Source organism: Lytechinus variegatus, chromosome 1 (genome assembly GCF_018143015.1).
Source record: "Lytechinus variegatus isolate NC3 chromosome 1, Lvar_3.0, whole genome shotgun sequence".
In the NCBI taxonomy this organism is placed as follows: Eukaryota; Metazoa; Echinodermata; class Echinoidea; order Temnopleuroida; family Toxopneustidae; genus Lytechinus; species Lytechinus variegatus.
The window spans coordinates 9,876,966-9,904,761 of record NC_054740.1 but is presented as its reverse complement, the minus strand read 5'-3'; the positions used below and the strand labels follow the sequence as shown (position 1 = coordinate 9,904,761).

At 35.7% G+C, this 27,796-nt stretch overlaps 1 protein-coding gene across 1 annotated transcript in view; it reads right to left on the bottom strand.

The window, feature by feature from the left end:
- The window catches only part of LOC121424707 (UPF0462 protein C4orf33 homolog), a 40,167-nt gene extending 24,174 nt beyond the window's left edge, over positions 1-15,993 (bottom strand). Inside the window, exons 1-5 of the mRNA XM_041620493.1 lie at positions 15,938-15,993; positions 15,471-15,550; positions 11,890-12,095; positions 10,910-10,967; positions 2,231-2,282 (exon numbers count right to left, since the gene is read on the bottom strand). Coding sequence (XP_041476427.1) covers positions 2,231-2,282; positions 10,910-10,967; positions 11,890-12,091 — 312 coding nt within the window. The 5' untranslated portion in view covers positions 12,092-12,095; positions 15,471-15,550; positions 15,938-15,993. The remainder of the gene's footprint in view (positions 1-2,230; positions 2,283-10,909; positions 10,968-11,889; positions 12,096-15,470; positions 15,551-15,937) is intronic.
- Between the last annotated feature and the right edge of the window lie 11,803 nt (positions 15,994-27,796).

The window sequence follows — 27,796 nt, the reverse complement described above, 5'->3', positions numbered from 1 at the left end:
CACTTTCACACTGAAAATATCCCAGCAGTCTTCTAGAAATCTGTGCAAACGTTCTTCTCATTTTGAAAGGCAACAACTAATTTGAGGGCAAATTTGGGGGGATACTACAATTACTTCGCCTTCAAACTGGCAAAATATCAGTTATTTTCTGTAATTAGATGGGTGTGAAAACACCTACCTCTCTCTCTATTTCTCCTTCTCTTTCTCTCTCTCTCTCTGATCAAGGGGAAGGCACCCTGCCTCATTCCTGGGCAAGCGATCTTCCTGTGTTTCATCGCTTACTAAGAGAGACCAAGAATCAGTCGGTGGTGATTCACTCCGCCAACCATACTGTTAGTCAAGATTGCATTCTATCCGCACCAAGTGCAAATGTAGATTTTCACGATAATCCTCGGTAGGGATCTACACCCAAAGGAAGATCTATACAGGAATATAGAGAAGTATTTACTTCCAACTGACTGCCTTTTGGAACTTAGCATAGGCTATTCTGATAGTACATTGAGAGATTCATTTTCAGGAAATACCCCCAAAACCAGTGAGTAATATTCCATTCTTTTCATTTTTTATTTCTTAAGTAACTTTCTAGAAAGTATGCCACGAATCTCAAAATATATTCTTTTAAACATCAATTTGTTTTCAAAAGTTATGATGATAATTATATTATTTACCTAGTGCGTACACTTCAGCTCTTCAGAATCGTTCTCCCAGGGGGGGCTGTACATGTATTTCATAAATTTCAAAGATTGGAATTCCAATCTTCCCAGGAAAAACATTCCGGTATATCTGTTATAATGGACATTTTCACAGCATTGCTTCCAGTAAATGATTGAAAGTAAACGTAAATACATGCAGGCCAAGCAAGGGGACAAAATTGGAATAAAATACTACATTGTGCAAAGAATCGAGGGGGGGTTAAGGACTATATATGCACGTTTGTGTTCCTCTTAATTTGAGAGCACTCAACATGGAGGCTTTTTGCAATAATAAAATAAATTTTTTTAAAGTTTTTTTTTTCATATGGGGGCAATTCACCCTAAGCACTCCGTCCCTGCTTATGTGATGTTTTTCATCTTCTTATTTTGCCTGAGTGCTGTGATCTTAAAATATCCCCCCACAAAGTTCAGCTTTTACCATAGAGTCAACACCTGTTGAAAAGTTCATAGGCCAAGACATGTACTGTGCACTCCTTCCTTTAAAGGGGATATATCATAGTGTGAACATCGTGGTCTAGTGGTTCTACATCTTATTTTTTCAACTAGAAGGTCATGAGTTCAAATCCCTGCCATGGTGTTATTTCCTTCAGTAGGAAATTTATCCATATTGTGCTTCTCTCAACCCAGGTGAGGTAAATGATGTTCTGGCAGGAATGTATTTCTTGAAATGCAGAAGCGTGTAACAGCTGATCTGCTAAAGGCAGGGTAGTTATGCTCCATTTTTGTAGATTGCATTAATAGACACTAAGAGATAAAGATTAACTTAGAGATCCCGACCATGACGTATTTTCCTTCAGCAAGAAATCTATCCACATTGTGCTGCACTCAACCCAGGTGAGGTGAATGGGTACCATCAGGATTAATTCCTTGAATGCATGAGTGCTGAAAGGCAACTCGAGCTAAAGCCAAGGTAATAATAATAACATCACACCTCGGAATAGAATATTTCTAGATACTGTAAATGGCACTATATAAATGCCTATTATTATTACTATAAATTAAGTTTTCAGCGATATAAAAACAAGAATATTTATAGTCATTAATTATTGTTTATTGCTAAAGGAATGTATTTGAAGTTCCGGGTCACAAGGCTGCTGAAGAAATCTTTCTCCCCTAGACATTGTACAGGCCACTAAGGCCGAGGCCAGTGCCAGTTAAACATGGCCTTGAGGCTAGCCCTGACTATATCCCTGCTCATTTTAGTTCTACGGGGGGGCTTTTTTTAATGTATGATGGTTATTTTAAAAATATAAATCGACAATATTTTTCTTTTAAGTTTTTTTTAGTTGGTTTTCATGTTGGTCTTTCACGGTACAACACAGGGAGTTGTCCGCTCATGAATCCTTTGGCTCCTGGATAATTCTGGATCCCTGCAAGCGTCAATGCATCTTTAAAAAATTATTGCAAATCGAGGTAAATACCTTTTCAATGGATGGGCACAACTGAAGTCATAAATGAGTTCTATTGAATTTCCCACATGTCCCAACAATAATGTATAAAAATAATTATTCACTCACCTCAATAATATTTCTCACTCCCTGGAGACGTAATACAAGATGCTGACCATGCCTGAAGCCAAAAAGACAGTAAATAAATAAAATCACATAAATATAAAATCATAGAAAATCATACAAGTGGAAGTGTATTAAAATGTGCAGTAGAAATACCATGAGAAAATCACTCAGGATAATAAACTGATTTTGACACAGCATATGAAAAGTATGAAGGGATGAATAAAAAGTGTATCAGCAATTGTCAAAGGGGTATTAAGGGTAAACAACTTTGGTGACATTAAAGGTATCAAATAACGAGTGTCGCTGGGGCGAGCACATAATGTCATAATGCCTGTCACGCGGAAAATGGAGTTATTGGTCAAGCAAGAAAAGTGGAAGGTAGCAACTTGACCTTTGACCTTTTGACTTCAAAATCAATAGAATTCCTGGGATCCATGCTAGTATCATACATGTATTTACACCAAATATTATGAGCATATGTCAGTTAAGCTAAATTGAAGTTGTCACATTTACAAGGACTTCAGAAGGGTAAGATGAAAACATGTCACTGTGACCTTGACCTTTGAACTTTTGACCTCAAAATCATTAGGCTTCCTGGGATCCATGCTAATATCATACACACCAAATTATATGAGCCTCTAGAGGTTAATTTAAACTGAAGTTATCACATTTACAAAGAAAAGTTAACAGACTGATAGACGGACACCGAGTGTGATACCATAATACATCCCATAGGACGGGCATATAAAAACATGAAATAAACCTTAAACCAAATATAATTTACATTTTTCAATAAGTCTCATAAAATTAGAAGGTCTGAACTCTTAAAAATCATCGGCGGATCCAGGGGGGGTGCGCAGGGTGCGCGCGCCCCCCCTAATATTTGAGCGGCGCCGAAGGCGCCGCTCAAAATAAAGAAAATAAAAAAAAAAGTAAAAGAAAGAAAAGGCGCCGCTTGAAAAATTAAAAATAAAGGAAAGAAAGGGAAAAGGCGCTGCTTAAAAAAAATTATACACTGATATAACATTAGCAACAGTAAAGGAAAGACTATCCCCAGCAAAGCGTAATCATATCATCTTCCTTATTTTTTCTTTTAACTACCCTTTTCCCAACAACTTCGCCGGTAGCAGTGCGCTGCCTGCATATAACTGGCGCCAATCAAGAATAATCAGCGCCACCTTAATCTAAATCGGCGCCGGACAAGAATAATCAGCGCTATTTAGTTATAAATCGGCGCCAGTCAAGAAAAATCGGCACTGCCAGAGTCTTAACCGGCGCCGATCAAGGATAATTAGCGCCACCTAAATCTAAATCGACGCTGGACAAGAACAATCGGCGTCATCTGGTTATAAATCGGCGCCGGTAAAGAAAAATCGGCGCTGCCTGAGTTCTTAACCGGCGCCGATCAAGGATAATCAGCGCCACCTACATGTATATCTAAATCGGGGCTGGTCAAGAATAATCAGCACCACCTGGTTAAAAATCGGCGCCAGTCAAGAATAATCGGCGCCTCCTGGTTCTAGATCGGCGCCAGTCGATTATGGATTGCCGCTGCCTGAATCTTATGTAACGTCGGTAAAAATAATCAGTACTACTTGTTTAAATCGGCGCCGGTCAAGACAAATCGGCGCTGCCTTTGTCTTAACCGGCGCCACCTAAATTTAAATCGGCGCCGGTCAAGAATGATCAGCGTCCCCTGATTTCAATAAATAAGCGCCGGTAAAATAATGAAGAAGGGCCTATTGCTAACCAAATCTAGATCGGCGCCGCGGTCAAGAATGATCGTTTTGCCCTCCCCCAATAATTCCGCATGTGCAAAAACAATAAGATGGTAATGTTACACAGAAATCAGCAAATGAGATTGAGCTACACAACTCGTTCTTTATTAAAAATCGTGCTCAAATTATCAGATTGGAACATAAAATTTTTCAGCTCGCGCTTCGCGCTCGCATCATTTCTGTAGCAAAACCCCATACTTTTCATGATTAAATAGGTAAATAGAATGTCCCGTTTTTAGTTCTGAACCTCAAAAGAACTCCCGCTTCGATTTGCAATAATCTTTTGTTGGATATAATCTTGTTCTTTATTAAAACGTACATTAAACTGTAATGTTTTCAGATCGAAATATCAAAATTTTAAGCTCGCGCTTCGCGCTCGCATTTTTTTTAGATACCCATCTTAATCATTGGTACCAAGAATGCTTAGAATATCAAGCTTTCTGGTCAGAATATAAGTAAATTTCAGCTCGCTCTCGTCACTCGCATTATCTGTGTAGTGAGATATGTATCCTCCTCATGAGTTACTACAAACAGTCTTAAACAGGCACCTTTTTCCTGTTTTCAGGTCAGTATACTTTAAAAATTTCAGCTCGCGCTTCGCGCTCGCATTAATTTGTCGGTGAAATATGTGTCTCTATCTCATGAGTCATGTATATCTATATGATATGAGTCATATATATACATATATATATATATATATATATGCATGTGTGTGTGCGTGTGCGTGTTTTGACAGGGTCAGGCATTACCCCTTTTTCTTTTTCAACATTTTCTTTTATGGCGCCGGTGAAGTGCAAAAATATGTGCGCCGCTCGACAGTGCGCCCCCCCTTTCGCCAAAAGCTGGATCCGAACCTTTGAAAATTCACAGTATGTAAAATGGATGGCAATAAGACTTTAAGCATAAGTATGACTATTGAATATGCTCTACAATTAAACAAAGTTTTTAATAGATTATGAAATTATGAATTGCATCTCCATCAAAATAAATCCGACACTACTTAGAATATTTCTAGATAAAATGAGGGAAAGGATAAGAACCTGTGTATATTAAACGTCAAACTCTGTCTTAGAATAGCTACCTGAGAAATTCACCTACATGTATGTATGATGCATGGTGACAGAGAGAAGTCTAGCACAGGTAATCAAGTTATTTCCTTTCTATTCAAAACAATTATCCACACTCGAGCCAAATCTTAGCCCCATTCACATCAAGAACTTACAGCTATAAAGTGGCTCTTTGATTCAAGCAGTCATAGCTTCATTCACAATCACATCAAGAACTTAGCCACTGACTGCTGAATTATTTGATTCAAGCCAAATCATTGCTGTGTTCAAACATGTTTTCAAGCCACAGACTGTAAATTCTTTGATTGAAACCAATCATACATGTAGCTCCATCCACATCGAAAACTATTAAGCCACTAACTGCTGATTTGTTATGATTCAAGCCCAATCATAGCTTCATGTACACCAAGAATTAAAGTCACTGACTGCTTAATTCTTTTATTCAACAGTTTTAAGGACAAGTCCACCCAAACAAAAAGATTTGAATAAAAAGAGAAAAATCCAACAAGCATAACACTGAAAATTTCATCAAAATTGGATGTAAAATAAGAAAGTTATATTTTAAAATTTTGCTTAATTTCACAAAACAGTTATATGCACATCCTGGTTGGTATACAAATGAGGAGACTGATGGTGTCATCCACTCACTATTTCTTTATTATATGAAGTATGAAATATTCTCAGTTTCTGCTCACTGTCACTCACTGTCAAGTTAAAACAATGATTAATTCCTTTCTGAACATGTGGTATTAACATTGTTCAATACTATATGGTTCGGTTCAGTTGGTCCTTTTTGTGAAATATGTAAAAAAAAAAAATCAAATATTGTATAATTCAAACAATAAATAACAAAAGAAATAGTGAGTTTATAAGGACATCATTGACTGTCTCATTTGCATGTCACTGAATTTGTGAAAAATAAGTGAAATTTTTACGTGTCATAACTTTCTTATTTTACATCTGATTTTGACGAAATTTTCAGCATTATGCTTGTCTGATTTTTCTCTATTGATTCTAATCAACATTTCTCTGAGCATAGCCCATGGACTGCAGAATTCTTTGTATCAAGAACCTAAGCCGCTGAATATATCATAGTTGGTGGCACAACATCTGCTCCAGCGACAATTACTCTGGGCTTCATTTCGTCAAGATATAGGGTTAGGGTTGATAGGTTTAGGATAGGGCATGGTGTTAAATCCAGGGTTATAGACTGTATTTCCTTTTTAATAGTGTATGGAATTAACCTCCGAGCAATAGTCGGCAGAGCAAATGTCATGGAACCATATAGCTAAAGACCATCAGGTTCTGGAAGATGATGTGTTTGGAGGATCTTATTGAATGTGAATTTCATTGCTTTATGAGACACTGATTAGTTAACTTAACCCATGGGTTAATTATCCTAGATTAAACTAGCTATGTGAATTCCAGCCAACAAGTCTATAATAATTGAAGTCAATTTGATTTAGATTAGCCTAGCAGTATCTCTTCACATATAATAGAAATTTCTTTTTTTTAGGGGAGGGGTGGAGGGGTTCCATCAAATTATGTCATTCTGACTGCCGCATAATTTAGATCTATTAATTACATAGTTTCACAAGTCTAGGAAGAATTAGACACAATTAAAACCAAGAAGGGTGTTCACACTATATAATTAGCTGATTAAGTCTCTTTGTTTTGAAAGAAAATCTAATTAAGCCCCTAAATTACACCACAAGAGCAAGGTAGCATATCATGAAAGTGGCTTGTTATTTCTTCTTGGTAGGTTTCTCTTTCAAGTTCCTTTCATTTCTTATCAAGATGAGAGTAAATGTTAGACGTTCTTGTGAGCTAGAGCCAAGTTAGGCATGGCTGTATGCTCATATAGCGAGCCTCTGGAGAAATGTTATCTCAATATTTGTTTTTTCTTCTTTTTCATTTGAAAATATTTGTTAAAATCCCAACAAAGATGCTTGAACACGGAGAAAAAAATTTCTGCTCGGTCACTTCACTTCCTCGCTAGTGTGTTGTGTCAATCAATATTGAACATCCCCCAAAAGGGCAAACATCATGGGCAGGTTTCAGCAAAGATGGGCCTCAAGTTCAAAACATTGAGAAGCACTGGTGTAAAGATCTTTAAAAAAATTTATGAAATATTTCATTTTAAGTTTGCTTATTTCAGTATAAAATCAAGAGGTTGTCCTTGCCCTGTATCACAGCGACATTCATAGGCGGCGAAACATCAGGCTCGAACAAAGAAAGTGGAGGGGCACCTTTTGTCTGCCAAAAAATAGGTGCCCCTCCACTTTCATTGTATGAGCCTGACATTCCGCTGCCTCTGGCGACATCACTTATGTGGCCAATTTGAAATAATAAAATGATTAACCTTATTCCAATTTCATAAATCATAACTTTCTTACTTTTTGTTCACACATTTAGCGATCTACTTCTCTTATTTTGTTTCCTTTTATAACAAGTTTTTATTTGGTTTCCCAGCTATATCATACACGCAGCTAATTAGATGATTATTTCAACATTATAAGATTCATTTAAATGTGGCAAGGTGCCATTTTGATCATTAAATGGTGAGGCTACATTTATAATTTGATATATAACATTTCCCAAAGAATATGATTAGAATTGATGAGTAATTGATTATCAATGGTCAAAAATAATCTTGAAAGAATTACAGAGCTGTACATTTATATCTATATGTGGATTTAACATGCCCTTATAATAATGGGGGCCATTCTTAAGCTATTGACTACTAAACGTTCCCATTTTAAATGATAAAGAGTAAGAAGAGGTTGTTTTGATACACCAAGGACCACATAAACTCACTATCATCATAATATTTCCAGAGGGAGTATATGTCAGTTAAGTAAAACAACTACTGTCATGACAAAACAACCAACATCTTTAAGGTGCATTCTCACTTTATCCAAGCGCAATAAACGAGACAATTCCTCCCTTTTTCAACATACCATCTTTTGGTAATGAAATTAGTTTAGGCAAAATAATTTGGCAGAAGTGTTTTGAAATCCACTAGCTGACCAATGTCTGTGTGGAATTATTTTCATTATTATTAGTGGTAGTAGTAGTAGTACTAATAGAAGTAGTAGTAGTAGTAGTAGTAGTAATAGTAGTAGTAGTAGTAGTAGTAGTAGTAGTAGTAGTAGTAGTAGTAGTAGTAGTAGTAGTAGTAGTAGTAGTAGAAGCAGTAGTAGTAGTAGTAGTAGTAGTAGTAGTAGTAGTAGAAGCAGTAGTAGTAGTAGTAGTAGTAGTAGTAGTAGTAGTAGTAGTAGTAGTAGTAGTAGTAGTAGTAGTAGTAGTAGTAGTAGTAGTAGTAGTAGTAGTAGTAGTAGTAGTAGTAGTAGTAGTAGTAGTAGTAGTAGTAGTAGTAGTAGTAATAATAGTAGTAGATAAAATAATAGAAGTTTATAAATAAAAAAGGAGTATATAAAAAAGTAGGTTTGGTAGGCTCATTTAGTATTTAGTAGGTACTTGGAAAAAAGATCCTTGATTATCAGTCAGACTTAATATATGCTTTCTTTAAAATTATCTTGACTGTCTAAACATACAGATAAATCCAAACGGCAGAGTCAGAATTGATTATAATTTCAAATTCTCTAATAGTAGTAGTAGTAGTAGTAGTAGTAGTAGTAGTAGTAGTATTGTAATTATTATTATTATCATTATTATTATCATTAACATTATCATTATCTTTATTATTATCATTATCATTATTTTACCATAATCATTCCTTTTAATTATAATAATGATGGAATGATGATGATGATGATGTTGATGATGACGACGACGACGATACTATTATTACATATTCATATAAAACTTTCTCAGTGGTGAGGCATAACCCCGGGGGGGCCACTTACATTGACGAGTGGATACCATGCGCGACCAAAAAAACACGTAAAAAGGATGTCTTTTTCACGATAGGGCACGTTACGTACGTAACGTGATAAGGGTGTCAAAAACACAAAAATAATGAAAAAAGGGTATCTATTTCGCTAAGAAAATTACGTGTTTAGGGTCGAATTTGCGGGGATGATAAAACAAAATCAAAATGTTTTATAAAGGATGTCCTTTTTGCCCCAACACTACGTGTTTAGGGTCCGATTTGCACGAGGTGTAGAAGGTGGGGTCGTACTAACCCAAATAAGGTAAAGTCGACGACGAAGGACCCGTAACAATAAAACATTCCTGTACTTGTTAGGGGTTCATTTCAGGGAATATTTGTCAAGAGTATCGTTTTGCTTCCAATACTTGTTAAGGGTAGGGTTTCACACGCCAATACTTGTTAAGGGGTGTATTTTAAGAATATGGAAATTACTTGTTTAGGGTGCTTTTCGAGACCCCATGGTCGCGCATGGTATCCACTCATGAATGGAAGTGGCCCCCCCGGGGGCATAAGGCACAGGAATGAGGGCAAGGAAAAATTATCATTAATAGCTAAAACTCACATCCAACATACATTGATAGTCTACTCATCTTTAATATACACTTCGCTTCATTCAAAATTACTTTGATCTTCTTTGGATTGGTCTTAATCCTAAGGATTAGTTCCAACATCAGATCCGACTCACCAACATATGGCTATATTTTGAAAACCTTTGCTTTAATATGAAAGCAGCCCTAAAGTGGAGTACATGTATTTTAAGGCTTCTTTCGAGCAAAGGGGCCAAGCAAGATCAAGAGATTGAGAATAATTGAGAAGGTGGGGCTCTTTGAGTGCGAATGGGACTTGAGTGGGAGGTCATGTAATGAAGATTTTCCTCCCTGATTTAAATGAGACAAATTTAGTCTCCTGCTTAAATGTCTCAGTGTGAATGAGACTAAAATAAGAAGACAGTGAACACTAGTTTTTCTTATTGAGGGATTGGAAAATGTGCAGTAAATGGCTCAACATACATTGATGTATATACATAAGGCATCAAAGTAAAACTCCACTTTATTAGAAATCTGTGAGACAAACTTTAATCTCCTGCTAAAATATATATTTACTCTTGGTGTGAATGGGCTAGAGTAAGGGACAGGGAGATCCTCCTTCTATGATCAATACAAGATGTGGTTAATCTCCAGCTAAAAATACAAAATTAATTTAGGAGTGATAGTCTTGAGTAGGAAGACAATAATAAAAAATTCATGTAATTAACGAAAGAACAGTTAATCTCCTGCTTAAATACATGTTTAATTAAGATGTGAATGGGACTTGAGTAGGACATAGGCTGAGACGTTTCTCTCTCCTTGACACTAGATAAGTTTTAATAATCCCCTGTCTTAAGTTTTAATTTTCTTAGTTGTGGATGTGACTTGAAATGATAATGAATACTTTAAAGTGTTTTTTTGACATATGATTAATGTGGTAAAATATGAACAGGGATTGACAGCAGTGATCGGGCCCAACCGGCAAAGATTTCCTCCCACCACTCATCATGAAACACACTGTTTCCATCGACCACTAATTTCAAATTAAAGGTGTTTCAAAACTTACTCCTTACAAAGAGGAGTTGCACTTGTGTTCGATTCCATCTTTCCATCTTGTTTCATTTGCATAATTCACATTATATTTGAATAAATATTAGTTATTTTCAAAGAATGTTAGATTGTTATTACATTGATGTTCCTCCACTTTAAACTTTAAGACCACCAACTTGGCCTGAAAATTACTTTGTAATGCTGTGAAATAGCGACCATTACTAAAATGGGCATAGCTAGAACACTGATGGTTAAAAAAAATTAAAACATTTTCACATGATCAATTAACTACAATTACCAAAAAGTTATTCAGTTATCCCAAGAAATGGAACACATATCAGAATCATTTGAAAACATTTACTTACGGGCAAAGTTCTACCTCCAGATATGTTTCATCTGATCCAAGAAAGAAGGCTTCCACCACTAGAATAAAAGTATGACATAAAAAGTAGTATCTAGTAATAAAAACAGTAGTAGAATTATTAGTACTACTTCATATTATTATTATAAGTAGCAGTAGTAGTAGTAGTGGTAGTAGTAGTAGTAGTAGTAGTAGTAGTAGTAGTAGTAGTAGTAGTAGTAGTAGTAGTAGTAGTAGTAGTAGTAGTAGTAGTAGTAGTAGTACATGTAGTAGCAGCAGTAGTAGTAGTAGTAGTAGTAGTAGTAGTAGTAGTAGTAGTAGTAGTAGTAGTAGTAGTAGTAGTAATAATAGTAGTACATAAAATAATAGAAGTTTATAAATAAAAAGGGAGTATATAAAAAAGTAGGTTTGGTAGGCTCATTTAGTATTTAGTAGGTACTTGGAAAAAAGATCCTTGATTATCAGTCAGACTTAATATGTGCTTTCTTTAAAATTATCTTGACTGTCTAAACATACAGATAAATCCAAACGGCAGAGTCAGAATTGATTATAATTTCAAATTCTCTAGAAACTATTTCATTTACTAGTACTGTGTCCATTTAAACGGATAATTGTATATACTTGATATTTCCTGCTACAAAACAAATTAAAAGAATACAAGATCAGTAAAAAAATAAAGTGCATATTACATAACATAGTCATGAACATAGTTATACAGAATTATAAAATACAATCAATGACTTTGCTGACATAATTAATATAAGAAATAAATATATTGTTACTTTATAGCATACTGATGTAAAATGCAGGCCTGTCAAATGTATTATTTTCTTCACTTTAAATTTATTCCGTCACATCTCATTCTTATTGCAAACATCAAACTACAGTAGTGAATGGCAAAGTTGTTTGCTAAATTAATTTTCTACTTTCTTGCCAACATACATGAAAAATAAACTATTAAATAAAATGAAAAAAAAATCATACCTTCATAATCCCAGAGTCCAGACTGAGGTTTACCAGCTGGACCTGGAGGTGCAGGATCATTATAGAATGGTGCCACAACTTCTAGATTTATCCCGTCATCTTCTTTGGACTTTGACATAGAGAGCCTGACTGGAGTGGGATGGTTTACCAGTCTTCCATCCCACTGTGTCTCAATGCTGAAGCTTACCCCAGGATTCGCCATTTTTCTGAAAATTAGAGTGTTGCGACAAATACTGAGAATGTTATGATCTTCTTTATGTCATATTTCCTTAATTGCAGTTCCATACATGGCAGGAACAAAATCAGAACTTTCTAACAAAACTAAAATTGACTTAATCAAAATCATTTTTAAATAATACATGAGCACTTGATAAACACATTTAACCCAATATGGAAAGGGTTCCTTCCATGCATTTTAATTTTCCTTAAAAATACACTCTTTATGACTTAAAAAAACAAATTTTTTTATATGACATCATTCTACATTGTGTATATATCTTTTTCAATATGAGTGGCTGTTGCAGAAGGAACTCTGTAAAAGTAACCTTCAATTTGAGAAGATAAACTGAACAGATTCTGTAAGAAGGGGAAATCCACCCTCACTTGTTGGTTTTAAGAAAATCAGAAATATGCAATGAAATAATAAAGGTAAATGGCGTAATTCCATCAAATAATGAATGAATTATGGATGTTTAAATTTTAGGACATCACAATGTTGTCTTGTCTTCCCATTGGTGCCACAAACCAGAGATTTCTTTGTCTCGCGATTTGCGTGCTGTCGCCAAGCGGAAGACAAAGAAATCAAGATGGCGACGTAAACACGGTCGTAAGCTCTTCCCATCTTTTCATAACATTTTTCTTGTTTTTTTTTAATGAATTAAATATTAAATCAATATCGTAGAAATGTCGAAAATGAAGTTGAACCCCATGTACATTTCTTAGGGCTAGATCTTTTCGTAGGCACTTCAGGTGAAAATTAGGAAAGGCTGTTCAAGCATGTATAAGCTCACAATGAGGCTCAATATCTATGATTCACAAAACTGTTTGAATTTTCAAATTCTGATATCTAGAACTAGAAGTCGAGTTATTGTCATCTTTGTGATGAAAAACAGGGCTTTTTGTGGACAAAAGATCGCAAAATCTTTTTATTCTCTTTGTTTTGGGCATGGCACATTATAATACATAGCTTATGGGGAATTGTACAAGCTTTTCATTTAAATCTTAAAGTACTCAGATTGATTTGACATATTGGCATATGATTTCTTTGGTTCAAGGGCAACTACCCCTGGACGATTACCCCCAACCCCCCCCCCCCTGGACAATTACCCCGCCCTACACAACTACACTGTACCCCTATCCAAACATCTACACCAATTACCTAACCCTATTTTGGGGGTAGTTCAAGTTGTCCTGTGGTAGATTTGTGCACAGAGTAAACATGACTTGATATTGATTTTCTTTGCTTGAACATTAGAAATTAAGTTTTCAATGAAAACAATTCGTAATCAAAGAAAGAGAATTAAAATCAAAATAACAATTTAATTTTCATAATTAACAGAGCTCAAATCGTAATTTAAATAAAATATACAATGGCTGAAACATACCGTGTCTGAATCAAGACTAATCTCAAGCACAACACAGCGGCAATGACGTCACTCACAGCTGTTCGTATATGCTCAAAACAACCCTGCTTGATCGGCCGAGTCAGATTCACTAACAACTTACAACACTCAAAACTGAAGCTCATATCCGCTGGCTCTCTACGGCCCAAATTTGATTAGAATTTAACAAAATGTTCCCAAATATACAATTTTATTACTGACCGAGTTCACAAGGGATCTGATGATTACAAGACGGTTATTTCAAGCAAAGAAAAATAAATACCTGAATATTAGGTCCTCTCCTCGCATCAAGGTAAGTAAAAACTCCGTGTTGTATATTTCCGATGTTTACCACAGATGTACGAATTAACCGCAGGAAATTTGGACAATCAAAATCAGCGAAATAAAGGAAGAAACTGACTCTGTCTTTTTGAGCAATGCCGAATGCAACTCAAGCGCTCGGCCAAAGTGCCGAGCGGAGGGAACTGTGTGTGTTAGACATGCGCTCACCATTCACTGCAATGCAAAAATCTACGTCTAGCGCGATCGCTCGCCCGTGTGAAGTGCCTACTTTTTAGAGGGAAAGTAAAAATCTCGACTTGGGGGCGAAAGTTTTCAGATTTTGTGGCCATACATGCATGACTATGCCTTAGCATCCCAGGCTTCATGGGGAGTGAGCCTACGTAGAGTAGATTACTTTTGCTCCCCAGAAGCCTCCAGGCTAACCTAGAGTGAGCCAATCATTGCAGCATCACACTCACACATTGTACGAGGTTAGTATGTACTAACCTCGTACAATAGACCGTGTTTGACCCTGGATTTCGAAGTAGTCGGCAAACATCGCTTCATTGCTGAAGTAATATTTGCCGAAGCTCCTTCTCGCTACGCACCGGGGCTCTTGCCGGTAAGTAGCAAGAGTTTGTTGAATATAAAAATAATAATAAAATAATAATCCGATAAAAAAAGCACATTTTGCTTACCTCGGCCTCGAAAGTGACTTCGCTTGTCTCTTTCACGGAAATACAAGGAAGCCCGTTGGTGGCGCTAATAATTTCACAACCTTGATTCAGCTCCTCGGTAATTTTATAACTGTATCTAAATTCTTTGAATGCGCAATCCTCATGATTAATTTACTAATTATGGGCACCAATTAATAAAATGCCTTCAAAAAACATAATTAATGATTATTATTGGTGATGATAACACTCATTTGCATTAATTTAAAAAGATGACTGATAAAAAAAAAATGAAAATAATATACGTGCCTGGAAAGAAACCAGCAGTACAAGCTTTGACGAACGTCAATAATACGTATACGGTATACCAAAGTCTATACAATGAAAAGATTGGACACTTCACGGACTTTGCGTAATGCCTTGCGTCGATATGCGTGTAAAATAGTGTAGGTGCCTATTCTTTCCCTTGTCGTGTCTTTGATATGAATATAAATCGCGCGCCCTCTTCAGGAGAAAATTGATATCAACGCTGACTGATTTCTATCTCCGTAAAATCTTCACTAAAGATCAAGAAAATATACATATTTTTAGAAAGAAACTTCAAGAAGTCACGGAAGGATCTAAATGATTCGGTAAGTGTCATAGCAGGATGTGGAATATTTATTTATACATAATATTTTATGTGGGCAAAAGCCCACTGTATTTTCGAAGTGTAGTGGTGTGTCGCGTGCGTATGACTGATAATCCTTCACTCGCGAGACGATATGAACCCATGGGTGGCAGCATCATTGCAGTTGACAACCAAATCAACTAACATTATTTACCATACACGGGACTGTAGTATTATGTGATTTTAATAAATGCAATTTGAAACTGGAAATTATGGAAAAAGAACCAATTTACAAATACCCTTAATCATTTCTTTCATTCAAACAACTTCGATCATATGAATCTTACTTTAAAAATGTCTTTATAATAATAAATAATGATGAAAAGGTACGAATTTCAATGAAATCGCACTTACCACACGACACCGAAGCCGAAGGCAGCTGCTTGACGTACCGGTACGGTAAGGGGGCGCTGTCCATTATATGCCGATCATCACTAAAAATGATTTTAAAAAAGTATAATGATAAGTAGCATAAGAAAAAAGTAATAAATCCAATATTATAAAACATATCATGCCATTATGGTTGAAAAATAAAGTAGACGGATTTTTGTATGGCCGTTTCTCCTTTCACATTTAGTATTTGTTTTGTTGTTGTTTGTATTTTTGTATGTTTTATATATAAAATCTTTATCCAGATTGCTGTACTGCATGCTCTTTTTTTTCTAAGAATAAACGTAGAGACGTCATTCTTTTCTGTATTCATACCGTCATACAAACATAATGGAGATTTACAAAAGTAAACGAACAAAGGCTGGAAATTAATGGAAAAGATATTTTTTAAATCTAAGTTTTCACTATTAAAGATGAACAAATTTGCTTACAGTAAGTTTCGGAGTCGAAAGGGCAAGTCCATCCCACTGACAGTTTCATCGAAATCTGGTGTCAAAGAAGAAAGTTAGGACATATCTAATTTCACAAACAAAATATTCACATCCTGTATGGTATGCAAATGAGGAGACTGAGTGATGTCATTCTTTTGTATTTCATTGCATAAATTTTCTCAATTTTCTGATTGTTATGTGTGACTGAGTATTTTTTTCATTTCATTTATTTATTTAAGTCCATTAAAATACCTTGAGCATATAAAACATATCAAAAATGCATAAAGAAAGAAGAAAAAAAAGATACATAGTAAGATTTCAAAAAGGCTAATTGTATAAGGATAATTACAGTACATGTATAAAAATGAACATGAAATGGGAAGCTGCAAAATAACAAAGCAAATGTTCTGTCGAGGCAGTCCCTATAGACAGTAAAATATAAAATTCAAGACTTGTACTGATAAAATAAACATAATAATTAGGAAATAGGATGGGATGAATTAAATTAAGATGTTGGATGGTTGAAAAGAAAGTTTTTCAACTTGGATTTAAAGTAATATACCTCCATTAACATGTGCAATTATACCGTTGTTTTTACATTGTGTCGTTCAAACAAGAGGGTCCTATATTATCATCAAATCTATAAAAATAGGAACATTGTAAAATTCAAACGATAAAAAAAGTATAGTGAGCGTGAGGAACATCATCAGCTCTCTCATTTAATTGCATATCACTGAATTGTGCATAATTTATAATGTTGTAAATAGTGAAACTTTGAATTGTCATTACTTTCTTATTTTCCATCCGATATGTGAAATTTATACGCTTCTTTGATTTTGTTTTTTGTTTTTTCTTGGATGGACTTAATAGGCTTATATGACTTCTCTGAATTATTTCAGTTTCTTTAAATTTAACAAAACTATTTCGGTGGGATATCCTTTTATATAGATTACATAATTTAACTTAATGTTTAGTGATCATTGTTAACTGTCAACTATAAGAAACCGGCACCTGAGGCAATCTCTCGTGTGTGACATCACAAACCTAAAAAAATCATAGACCTGATCATTTTTCTTTATGGGTCAAATGGATACAGTAGGGCCTAGGCCTATCTAAGTTCTTCACTTGATTAAAATAGGGACAGTCTTTTGACTTAAACGAAGTAAAATTTTCTTTTTCCGCTTTTCTTCAATTGTTCTTTTCCTATACCTCTCTTCTTTTCTTTATATATTTTCATCCTCTTTTTCTTTATATTTTCGCCAATGATACTCAGAAATGATACGGAGCGGTTTCCCCTTCCCTCCTACGTCGAATCCTAGGGGGGACATGTCCCCCCAACACTACCAAAAAAGTAGGGGGACACAATATCAAATGTCCCCCTTCAATTTTTGGTATTTTGTGAAGGAGAGAAATACATCATTCACAATCGAAATCATGCAAGTATTTTTACCTTAAATTTCGGGTGAAAACACCCTTTTTACTTTATTTTTTATTTTTTTGCCTTTTCATATTGAGCCCCTGGTCCCCCTACCTTTGGGGACAGATTTCCACCCATGGCCTCAGCCAGTTAGAGACATTTTAACAGCTTATTCTTAGTCTAGTCATTTAATCTAATGTGTTTTTTTAAAGAATATAATATTATGTTATCTGACAATGCATGGAGAAGAAGGAAAGGGGATGAGGTGAAGATAAAGGTAGAATTTTTAATAATAATTTTATTTAAAAAAGGAAAGAAAAGTAATCCATTTAAAATACTTTTGAGATTAATCTTCTAACAATGTTCAATCCTGTAGAATGAAGAAATCCCGTGAGAATACTTTTCTACTTAAAGCACAGCTGATATTTTAAAATAGATTAAGATCGACTGAGAGTCGAGCCATTCAATTTAATGATTTCTAAATCTAAAAAGAATTGAATTCAATCTCAGCTTTAAATTCAATCCAAGAAGTACATAAGTCTCAATCCAATGATCGATTGGACACGATTGACAGCCGACCTGGAATCCTGGATTTATTTTAGATAATAATATAAAAATAAGAGCGTATACATGAAGATAGCCCTTCCTTCCAAAGATTACGACATACCCCTTTCCATGTCCCCACTAAGCCAGTCTATTTGAATTCTACTGGCGTACCGACACAGCCCCTATCTGGGTTTTACGCCTTCTTCCATATGAATAATGAAAATACATTGTCTTGTATTTATTACTGATTTGTATAATTTATACGAAAAAAACGAATGAAATGTCAAATGGAAGAAAATAATTTTGTTTACCTGAATTTAATGTATTGGGTTACAGCTTGGCTTCTGCACCTTGTTTGATATTAATAGCCAAATCGGTAGAGCGGGGGATTCGTATTCCGGTGACCCGGGTTCGATTCCCACTTGGTGAACTAGTGCCCTTTCGTAAGGCATTAATCCTCAGTACCAGGTCTTTCGGAGAGGACTTAAGGCGTCGGTCTTCTGGTTGCTTGCTTACAAGCATTTATGCTTTCTTAGCAATCAGGTAAAAAATCACCACCAATCAATCAAATTTTAAAATGAAATAGTATTTTTTTTTTATTTCCAGAGGTTCTAAAGTCCGAAGAATGAAGGAGGTCATAAATTGATACTTTATAATGTATCAGGGGCCGCGGAAGCGGGGTGGGGGGGGGGGGGGTTCCAAAACCGTGTACAAAAACGTGAAAATGACCATATGATTGTGATTTTTTGCATGGGCTTGGCATGGCAGGGGCGGATCCAGCCTTCGCCAACTAGGGGGGGGGGGGGCGGAATTTTTTTTCAGCCATGCATATTTTCCCCGATCGGCCGCTCAAAGATGATTCATTTGGTTTCTTTGAAGTGGTAGTCCTAATAGTCACTTCTTTATTCAATCAACATAAATACATGATATCATAATCCTTATATATATATATATATATATATATAATGCGAGCGCGAAGCGCGAGGTAATTTTTTTTAAATCTTATGTATCTTTTCCGAAAATTTGAACACTCTGTGCAATGTTTGTTATCCTGAAAAAGGTGTGTATGCAAGTAAATAATTACTACGAACGTGAATCGCGAGCAGAAATGAACAGATGGAAAAGTTACCTGCTAAAGATTGCATGCAGTTAGCAATGAAGACGTTGCATAATTTAGAAATCAAGTAATGCAAGCGCGAGCTGATTTTTTTTTACATTTTTACCTAAAGAATGGAAATTCTAAACACTTTTTGTAATTTAAACGTAATAGTTATATAACTAAACAATTGATGCGAGCGCGAAGCGCGAACGGAAAATTTCGAGATTTAGACCTACTGAACGAGGCACTCAATTCATCTTTTGTAAATTATAAAAAAAGGATGAGTAATTGGGGATCTTATAATGCGAGTGCAAGGCGCGAGCAGAAAATTTTCATTTACGTTTTTAACTGATCGAAAAGATACCTGTTAAGGAGTGCTTGCACTAAGCCATGAAGACAATAAAATAATGCAAGCACCAAGCTCGATCTGAAAAATTTTGACATTTCTAAATAAAGAATGGAAAATTTAATCAATTTTTGTAATCGTGAACAGGATAGCTATATAACTAATAAAATTGATGCGAGAGCGAAGCGTGAGCTAAAAAAAATCGAGATGTAGACCAAATTAAACGGGAAAATGTATTCATGTTTTGTAAAATCATGAAAAGAATGAGTAATAGGAGATCTTCCTACATTAATAATGCGAGCACAAAGCGCGTGCAGAAAATTTTTGATATTGTGATCTGAAACTGGATAATGATTTAAATAGAGAACAAGTTAAGTATCTGGATTAACATTCACGCACGTGTTTCATATTTAGATCTAGAGTCTAGGCATTCTAAATACATCTTTTATCAGTGAAAAACAAAGAGAGCGCGAAGCGCGAGCCTAAAATGTTTTTATATTCCGATCTGAAAAAAAGAGAGTCAATTTCAGCTCTATATAATATTTTAAGCAATTTGTAGGAAAATTGTGAGGTGGATATGGATCGCACTTAATGAACAGCTGATATTACTTTGAGTTTAGACATCTGAGGGCCGGGACATCCTTAGGACATGTCATCATTATAAAATGAAACAAATGAAGGAAGGAAGAAAGAAAGAAAGAAAGAAAGGAAGGAAGGAAGAAAGAAAGAAAGAAAGAAAGGAAGAAAGAGAGAAAGAAAGAGAGAAAGAAAATTTGTGACTGTCAGAATGACAAATCTAGCTTATTTCCTGGCGGATTAACGGAAATCATATTTTCTTTTCGGATTAATCAGGGGCGGATCAAGCTTTTTATAAAGGGGGGGTTGGGGTGGTATGCGAGGGAGCGCAGCGACCGAGTCCAAACGAGCCGAGCGAACGAGGGGGAGGGTGTGGGGGGGGGGCGTGTCCCCCTTCCACAGGGAAATTTTTGAAAACCTGTCTGTGAAAATGGCGTTTTCTTGCATCTAAAACACCACTATTTTTGGTATAGAGGTCGTTGCCAAATTAACCCCCATGAAAATTTGTAAAATTAAGTTGCATTTTCCTGCAATGTAAGGCCAGTTAATAATAATGATAATAATAGTAAATGAAATAAATACATAGATATAGAATAAAATGAAATTACAAGTCAGAAAAAAAGATAAGATTTAAAAAAATGGTCCCCGGATTTTTTTTTTGGGGGGTGCAACCCCACCCCCCCCCCCCTCTAGATCCGCTTCTGTTAACTAACCTTAAATTAGTCTGGTTCAAGTTTAATTCCACAATTTATGTTCGGATTGCCTAAATATTCCTAATTACTATATCTTTATCTTTTCATACCTTTTTATAAATCTTAATAAATTCAATTTGCGTGTGCTTCTTAATCAGCGTTAAAACAGTAACTAAAATGAAGATGAGAATCGAATAAAGTTATATGAACTCATCTTGAATTCTTGAAATGTCAGAATAAGTGTTATTTTTTCCGAGTTACAGATGAAACCATCAACGATCGATTGATTATTATGAACTACATGTATACTTCATCATGCCAGTAATCAATCGCGCTCCTTCGGACTTCATCAAGAATTGACTTCCAATGATTTGATTGCAGGTTTCTTTCGATTTGCGTGCAAATGCACCCCATTTGCCACGCCCTCTTTTCTTCTCTTCTGGAAGTTCGGAAATTCTATTCACACTGAACACCTTTTTAAGTTTGCTCATTGAAGCGCAAAGCGTCCTCCAAAACACAGAAAAACCACCTGTCAACATGCTACCACACACTTTTCATAGCTGCCTAGTACGCCATGCCCATATATACACACTGAAGATCGAGAGCGAGGTAAACAGTATAGTCTGGTCAGTTAGCGTAAAAAATGCCCTACTTGTGGACACGGTGGACAAAAGCATGATTTTTTCTCCAGACCTTTGTTTATGTATAAGAATTAAGAATGGGGTATGCTCCAAAAAATCTGGCTGCAGGAACAGTGAAAAAATGGGTGAAAATGTCAGAATTTATGAGTTCAGATTTGTCTGATATATAGACTAGCGCTAGTGCAAAACTCAATAGCAGTGCATTATTTTGCATTGGATTAGTTCTTGAATTCAGACCCTTTTTGAACAGATCTTCTGTTTGTCCTCGCATCTCAATGCACCAAATATCTGAATGAAGATGCTAACCAAGCCAAAGGGTGACGGTGGAGGGGGTTGAATGTTGGTGTGTGTGTGTACATATTTTGGTCTTGGGGTAAAGGTGTGCAAGACACATATGTTTGCATGTGTTGGAAATTGTGTTGCCATGGTAACAGTGTATTATTGCAAAAATAAGGTAAAAATCTTGCAGTTAGAACCACTTCCTCTGTTTTTAACCGATTCTCATGAAATTTGGCACACACATTGGTCTTGAGGTGAAGATGTCTAAGACACACTTTTGTGTGTCTTTCAGAAATCTTGTTGCCATGGTAACAACATATTATCTGGTGGAAATTGTGAAAAAACCTTACAATTCAAACTGTTTCATCAGTTTTCAATCAATTTTCATGAAATTTGGCACACACATTGGTATTGAAGTAAAGATGTACAAGGCACTTTTTGTGTGTGTTTCCAAAATTGTGTTGCCATGGGAACAACATATTATATGGCAAAATTTAGGTAAACTTGCAATTTGAACTTCTTCATCAGTTTTTTTGTTGTTGTTGTTTTGAACCAATTCTCATGAAATAATTATGGCTCACACATTGGCCTTGAGGTAAAGATGTGCAAGAACCTTTTGTCAGAGAGTGCATTGCCTTGGTAACCACATTTAGCCAGAAATATGGGGAAAACTCATTGTGGATCAGTCTACTTCTCAGTTTTCAGCCTGTGCTCATAAAAATTGACACAAATATTCATTTTGGGTAAAGATTCATATTCAGTATTAAAAGGGAATCAAGCCTTGGTCATAATGTTGTGTGCATGGAAAAGGAGAAAAATAAGAATGGTGAAAGTTTTAAAGAAATCAGACAAGCAAAATATAGTTATGGCTGCTTTAAAATTAAGATCCCTAAGGCTACTAGTATGTAGAATTCAAATTGGCAACTGGGTAAGTAAATTATGACAAGGGGTGGGGCGGCAAGGACAACTTTCCCATAAGACTAGCAGTTATTTGGATTTTTGGTTTTCTCCTAAATCCCTATTCCATTGGGGCCGTAATATAAACCCGGTAGTATGTTGTATGTCCTCATGAAAGAAAGATATAATTTGAAGTAAAACTTTTGAAAAAAGAAATTTTAGCTGATTAATTATTCCAGTACATGGAAGAGTGGTCCTTGCCTTCTTAAATCACTGTGACATCACATATGCGGTCAATTTGAAGTCTTCATGGGTATAGTGATTACTATAAAATTAAATTATAACGACTAGGAACTTAACCCCCCCCCCAAAAAAAAAAAAGGGAAATCCTTTACACTTCAGCATATTAATTTAAAGCCTTAAACATTCTGATTTGAAAAAAGTTTCCGGTGTCCAATTAATCAATGATTTATTTGAAGCATGAAGCAGGGGCTGTGTCACAGAAATATACTGAAAAAATCAAATGAAAGAAAATATAAGGCTAAAATCTATTGTGCACATAGGTATATTTTTGATATGGTATGTTACTGAGTCATGGATTTGCAAGTGAATTTCTAAAACAAGTGCAGATATTTTTGTATATATTTATATTTCTATAATAATTAGTTGCATGATTATAGGTACACTTTAAAATATGTCAGAAAAAATATAAGAGACAGGAAACAGAAGGAGATGGCATGGTGAAGCTCAAAATCAAGAGTGATGTGAAAGTTAAAAAGAAAGAGCAGGAACAGAATATGAATAAAAGACTGAGTAGGAGAATATAAATAAACAATGGTTAATTGGGTACTGTAAACAATTTTTTTATCAAATCAGAATGCATTAAGCTTCAAATGAATGGTCTGAAGTGCAAAGGACTCTTACCTTTGAAGGGGGGGGGGGCATTTTCTGCTAAAAAGTATTATCAGCCCCCTATTTTTTCGGGGGGGGGGGGTTAGTTCCTAGTCATAATCCTTTAACTGTAATTTTAATGAGGTAATTTTCTAAAGACCCACCCCCCCAAAGAAAGAGTAATGTCTAGCTTTAAAAATGCATTGAACCCTGAGGGACAAAGGTGTAGACCAGTGTTGTAGTGCCTTGATGCTCGGCCTTGGCCTTAAGGCGCCTTAAGGCCTATTTTTTCAAAGCCTTGGCCTTGAACATTCAGGCCTTGGCCTTGAGAGGGCCTTGGCCTTGGCCTTGAGGATTTTGAGCCTTGAAATTTCAAGGCATTTTCAAGGCATTTTCAAGGCTTTTTCAAGGCATTTTGTATTTTGTACTTTTCATTTGTTTTATACAAGTAATTATAAATGTTTCAATTGTTCTGTACATCTAATGACACTAAATACTACCAGTCAGCAGCAGCAGAAGCAGTATGTGTACCTAGCAGTGCCATCAATTGCAATTATCATCACATAATTATGTAACAAAGAGAAGTGATGAAAATTAATATTATTTATTGGTAATATGACGTAATCATGACTAATAAGGATAATGACAATATCAATAATAATGATAATAATTACGATTAGGATTATAGTCAATGGCGTAACTACAGGGGGGCATGGGGGCACGTGCCCCCCCCATCGGCTGACTAAAAAAAGGAGGAAAAGAGGGAGAAAGGAAGAGAAACGTAGTGGGAAAGAAGACAATTTTCATTATAATGTTATAATTATGTTATGTTACATTACATAAGAAACATTTTTTTCATATAAATGAAACATAATTTGCTCAGGGCATATGTTTTCATTGTTCCTGGTGCTCCCATTGTCTGTTTACCGAGATATATAATCCTGTTATACTAAAACCTCCCGTTTTCAAGTCAATATACACCAAACTACCAAATATATTTCCTCGCACTTCGAGTTATTCTTTTACATGTACAAAAGTATGCTTCTTTTTCATGAATACTGTAAGTGATTGTCCCATTTTAAGGTCTTAATATAAAACATTTCCTGTCCGTGCTTACGTTCGCAGTAGTGGATTGGTGAAAGATGTCTGCTCTCCATCAATTCCTAGAATGAGTCCTTAAAATCTTCCTTTTTCTGTTTTCTGATCTGAATATCAAAAATTTTCAGCTCGCGCTTCGCGCTCGCATCATTTGGTTAGTGAACTATGTAAGTCCTTCTTGAATTCCTACAAACAAGCCTTAAAATGCCCCTCTTCAGGTCTGAATTTCCTAAATTTTCAGCTCGCGCTTCACGCTCGCAAGATTTGATTAGTGAGATGGGTATGTTAATTGTTAATCATGATTACAAGTGCTTTATGTGCATGTTTAGATGTAATTCTAACAAAATCAGCAAGCGCTTATTGGCACTCCCATTAGATGACTATGGTGAGATGTGTATAATCTTAATAGATAAAAGATTCCTAAAATATAGTCCTTAAAATCTTCCTGTTTGGGGTCAATATCTACAAAAATTTCAGTTCGCGCTTCGCGCTCGCATTATTTAACGAGACAGGTACGTATCATGATTACAAAAGATTGATTGTAATGTCCCTTTTTAGGTTTGAATATCAAAAATTTTAAGCTCGCGCTTCGCGCTCGCATTATTTGACTAGTGAGATACATGTCCGTTTATTGGCACTGTCCTTATAAAAATATCTATATTAGTTCAGAATACCTGGCAACTGGGAGCGCTTTGCGCGCTCACTAGGCAATTCCAAGTTTTTGCTGGTGCCCCCCAATGCCGTGACCCACGGTACGCCACTGATTATAGTGATTTTATGACAGGAATAATTCTGACAGATCTGACTACAATTTTGACAACAATTTTCATACTCTAAAAATAGCTTACTCTAAAGAATGATAACAAGGTTGATTTCTATTCCATTAGGTTTTCCTTCTATTATTTTCTTTGACCAACAAGAATGTTTTAAGTCTTAATGATATTCTGAAAAGATTCGGTAAACTTGAACACAAACTTCAATTTCGTCATTTCCAAATGGGCTATGGCATCAATGGCATGATGAGCCAAAAATTTTGAGGGGCCAAGCATGGCATGCAGAGCAAAATTTTAGGTTTCAAAATCAACAAATTTTGGATTGTGCTTGCATAAATTATTGTTAAGTAAGGTTCGCATTCAATTTACACAAAAAAATGCTTAGAATGTCTAGTTTTTAGATCGGAATATTACAAATTTTTGAGCTCGCGCTTTGCGCTCGCATTTTTTTGATTGGTGAGTTATGTATCCTATTTATGAGTCACTAAATGCAGTCCAGAACAGCTTCCTTTTCTGGTCACTAAAAATTTCTGCTTGTGTTTTGTGCTCGCGTTAATTTGTTTAGTAAGATGCACACCTTTTTCATGATTACAAAAACAGCTCAAAATATTTAAATTTCATTTCTTATTACAACATCTCGCAAGGATGCCCTTTTAACAGTGATTGGCACCATTAAATTGACCCAAAATCGAGTTTTACAACTTCAAAATTGATTTTTTTTTCAAAACCACTTGCTCGCTATGCTTTCTATAGCGGGAAATTAAAGCCTAAATCAAAATATCTGTCTTATCAATTAGAAATCACTTAAAAAAGCTTTGCTGAACTGCACCAAAATTCTCATTTTGACTTATACTGTAGGTGCATTTTTGGCTTTGACCTCCCCCCAAAAAAAATACATTCTGCCTCCCCTGTCCCAGGTAGAGGAGAAAGACATGTTGAGAATGGGCATGCCATGATCAGATCACCTTGGTAATAATAATTATTGCAATGTGAATCGCCTAGAACAATAATGAATTGTACAAATGTAACTATATGCTGATATGTTTATTTTAATTTGATGTCTAAATCTACATGATCTATCATAAAATTATTTTCGTTTTAAATGTACAAGGGTAAAAATTTTGCTCGCTCACACCTTTTATACATTTGGTCCTGTGTGTCATGTATGCCGCCTAAGCATTGTCTTTTTTTTCCATATATTGTACAATTGAAATGCCTTGGCCTTGGCCTTGGCCTTGAGGTTTTCAAGCCTTGGCCTTGGCCTTGGGTTTCCATGCCTTGGCCTCAGCCTTGGTTATTGAAGCCTTGGCCTTGGGTATTAAAGCCTTGGCCTTGGCCTTAGCCTTGGAGGTTTGAGCCTTGACTACAACACTGGTGTAGACTGGTTTGAGCATGGGGAAGTAGAACTAAAAGTGGTATGGGGAGGGGTGCACATCTTGGGGAGGTGGAACTAAGGTTTGGAAAATCAGCTGTTGAAAGTAGAAGGGGTACACATTTTGTTTTGCTTGCCAGTGTTGGAACTCCTCTGCTTCAGCAGAAGGTTTCATATTCACCCAGTGTACCTCCAGCCTATATGCCCTTAAGGGGATGCGTTTTTTTAAGAGTGTTTATCATTTTTATGTTTCTAATGGCCACTGCCTTTAACCTTCTTTGATGTCAGATTTAAAGGACTAATCCTGCCCCTTCCCCCCAAACCCAGAAATATTAATGAAGGTGATTAATACCCCACATTTTAATGCAGAGAAGACATTTAGAATTTAATATGAATCTTTACCCTGAGATAAAATTTCTTCCAATTTTTATGAGCACTGACTAAAAACAGGGGAAGAAGTTTGATCCACAAGTTTTCCTACATTTCTGGGGAAATTCTGGCTATCATATGTGGCTACCCTGGTAATGCACTCTCTGACAAATGCAAAAAAAGGTTCTTGCACATCTTTACCCCAAGACCAATGTGTGAGCCAAATTTCACGAGAATTGGTTCAAAAATGATGAAGTAGTTCAAATTGCAAGTTTTTTACCTAAATTTTGCCATATTATATTTTGTTACCATGACAACACAGTTTCTGAAACACACACAAAAAGTGCCTAGTACATCTTTACTTCAATACCAATGTGTGTGCCAAATTTCATTAGAATTGATTGAAAACTGATGAAGCAGTTTGAATTGTAAGATTTTTTCACAATTTTCACCAGATAATATGTTGTTACCATGGCAACAAGATTTCTGAAAGACACACAAAAGTGTGTCTTAGACATCTTCACCTCAAGACCAATGTGTGTGCCAAATTTCATGAGAATCGGTTAAAAACAGAGGAAGTGGTTCTAACTGCAAGATTTTTACCTTATTTTTGCAATAATACACTGTTACCATGGCAACACAATTTCCAACACATGCAAAAAATGCGTCTTGCACACCTTTACCCCAAGACCAAAATATGTACACACACACCAACATTCAACCCCCTCCACCGTCACCCTTTGGCTTTGTTAGCATCTTCATTCAGATATTTGGTGCATTGAGATGCGAGGACAAACAGAAGATCTGTTCAAAAAGGGTCTGAATTCAAGAACTAATCCAATGCAAAATAATGCACTAATATT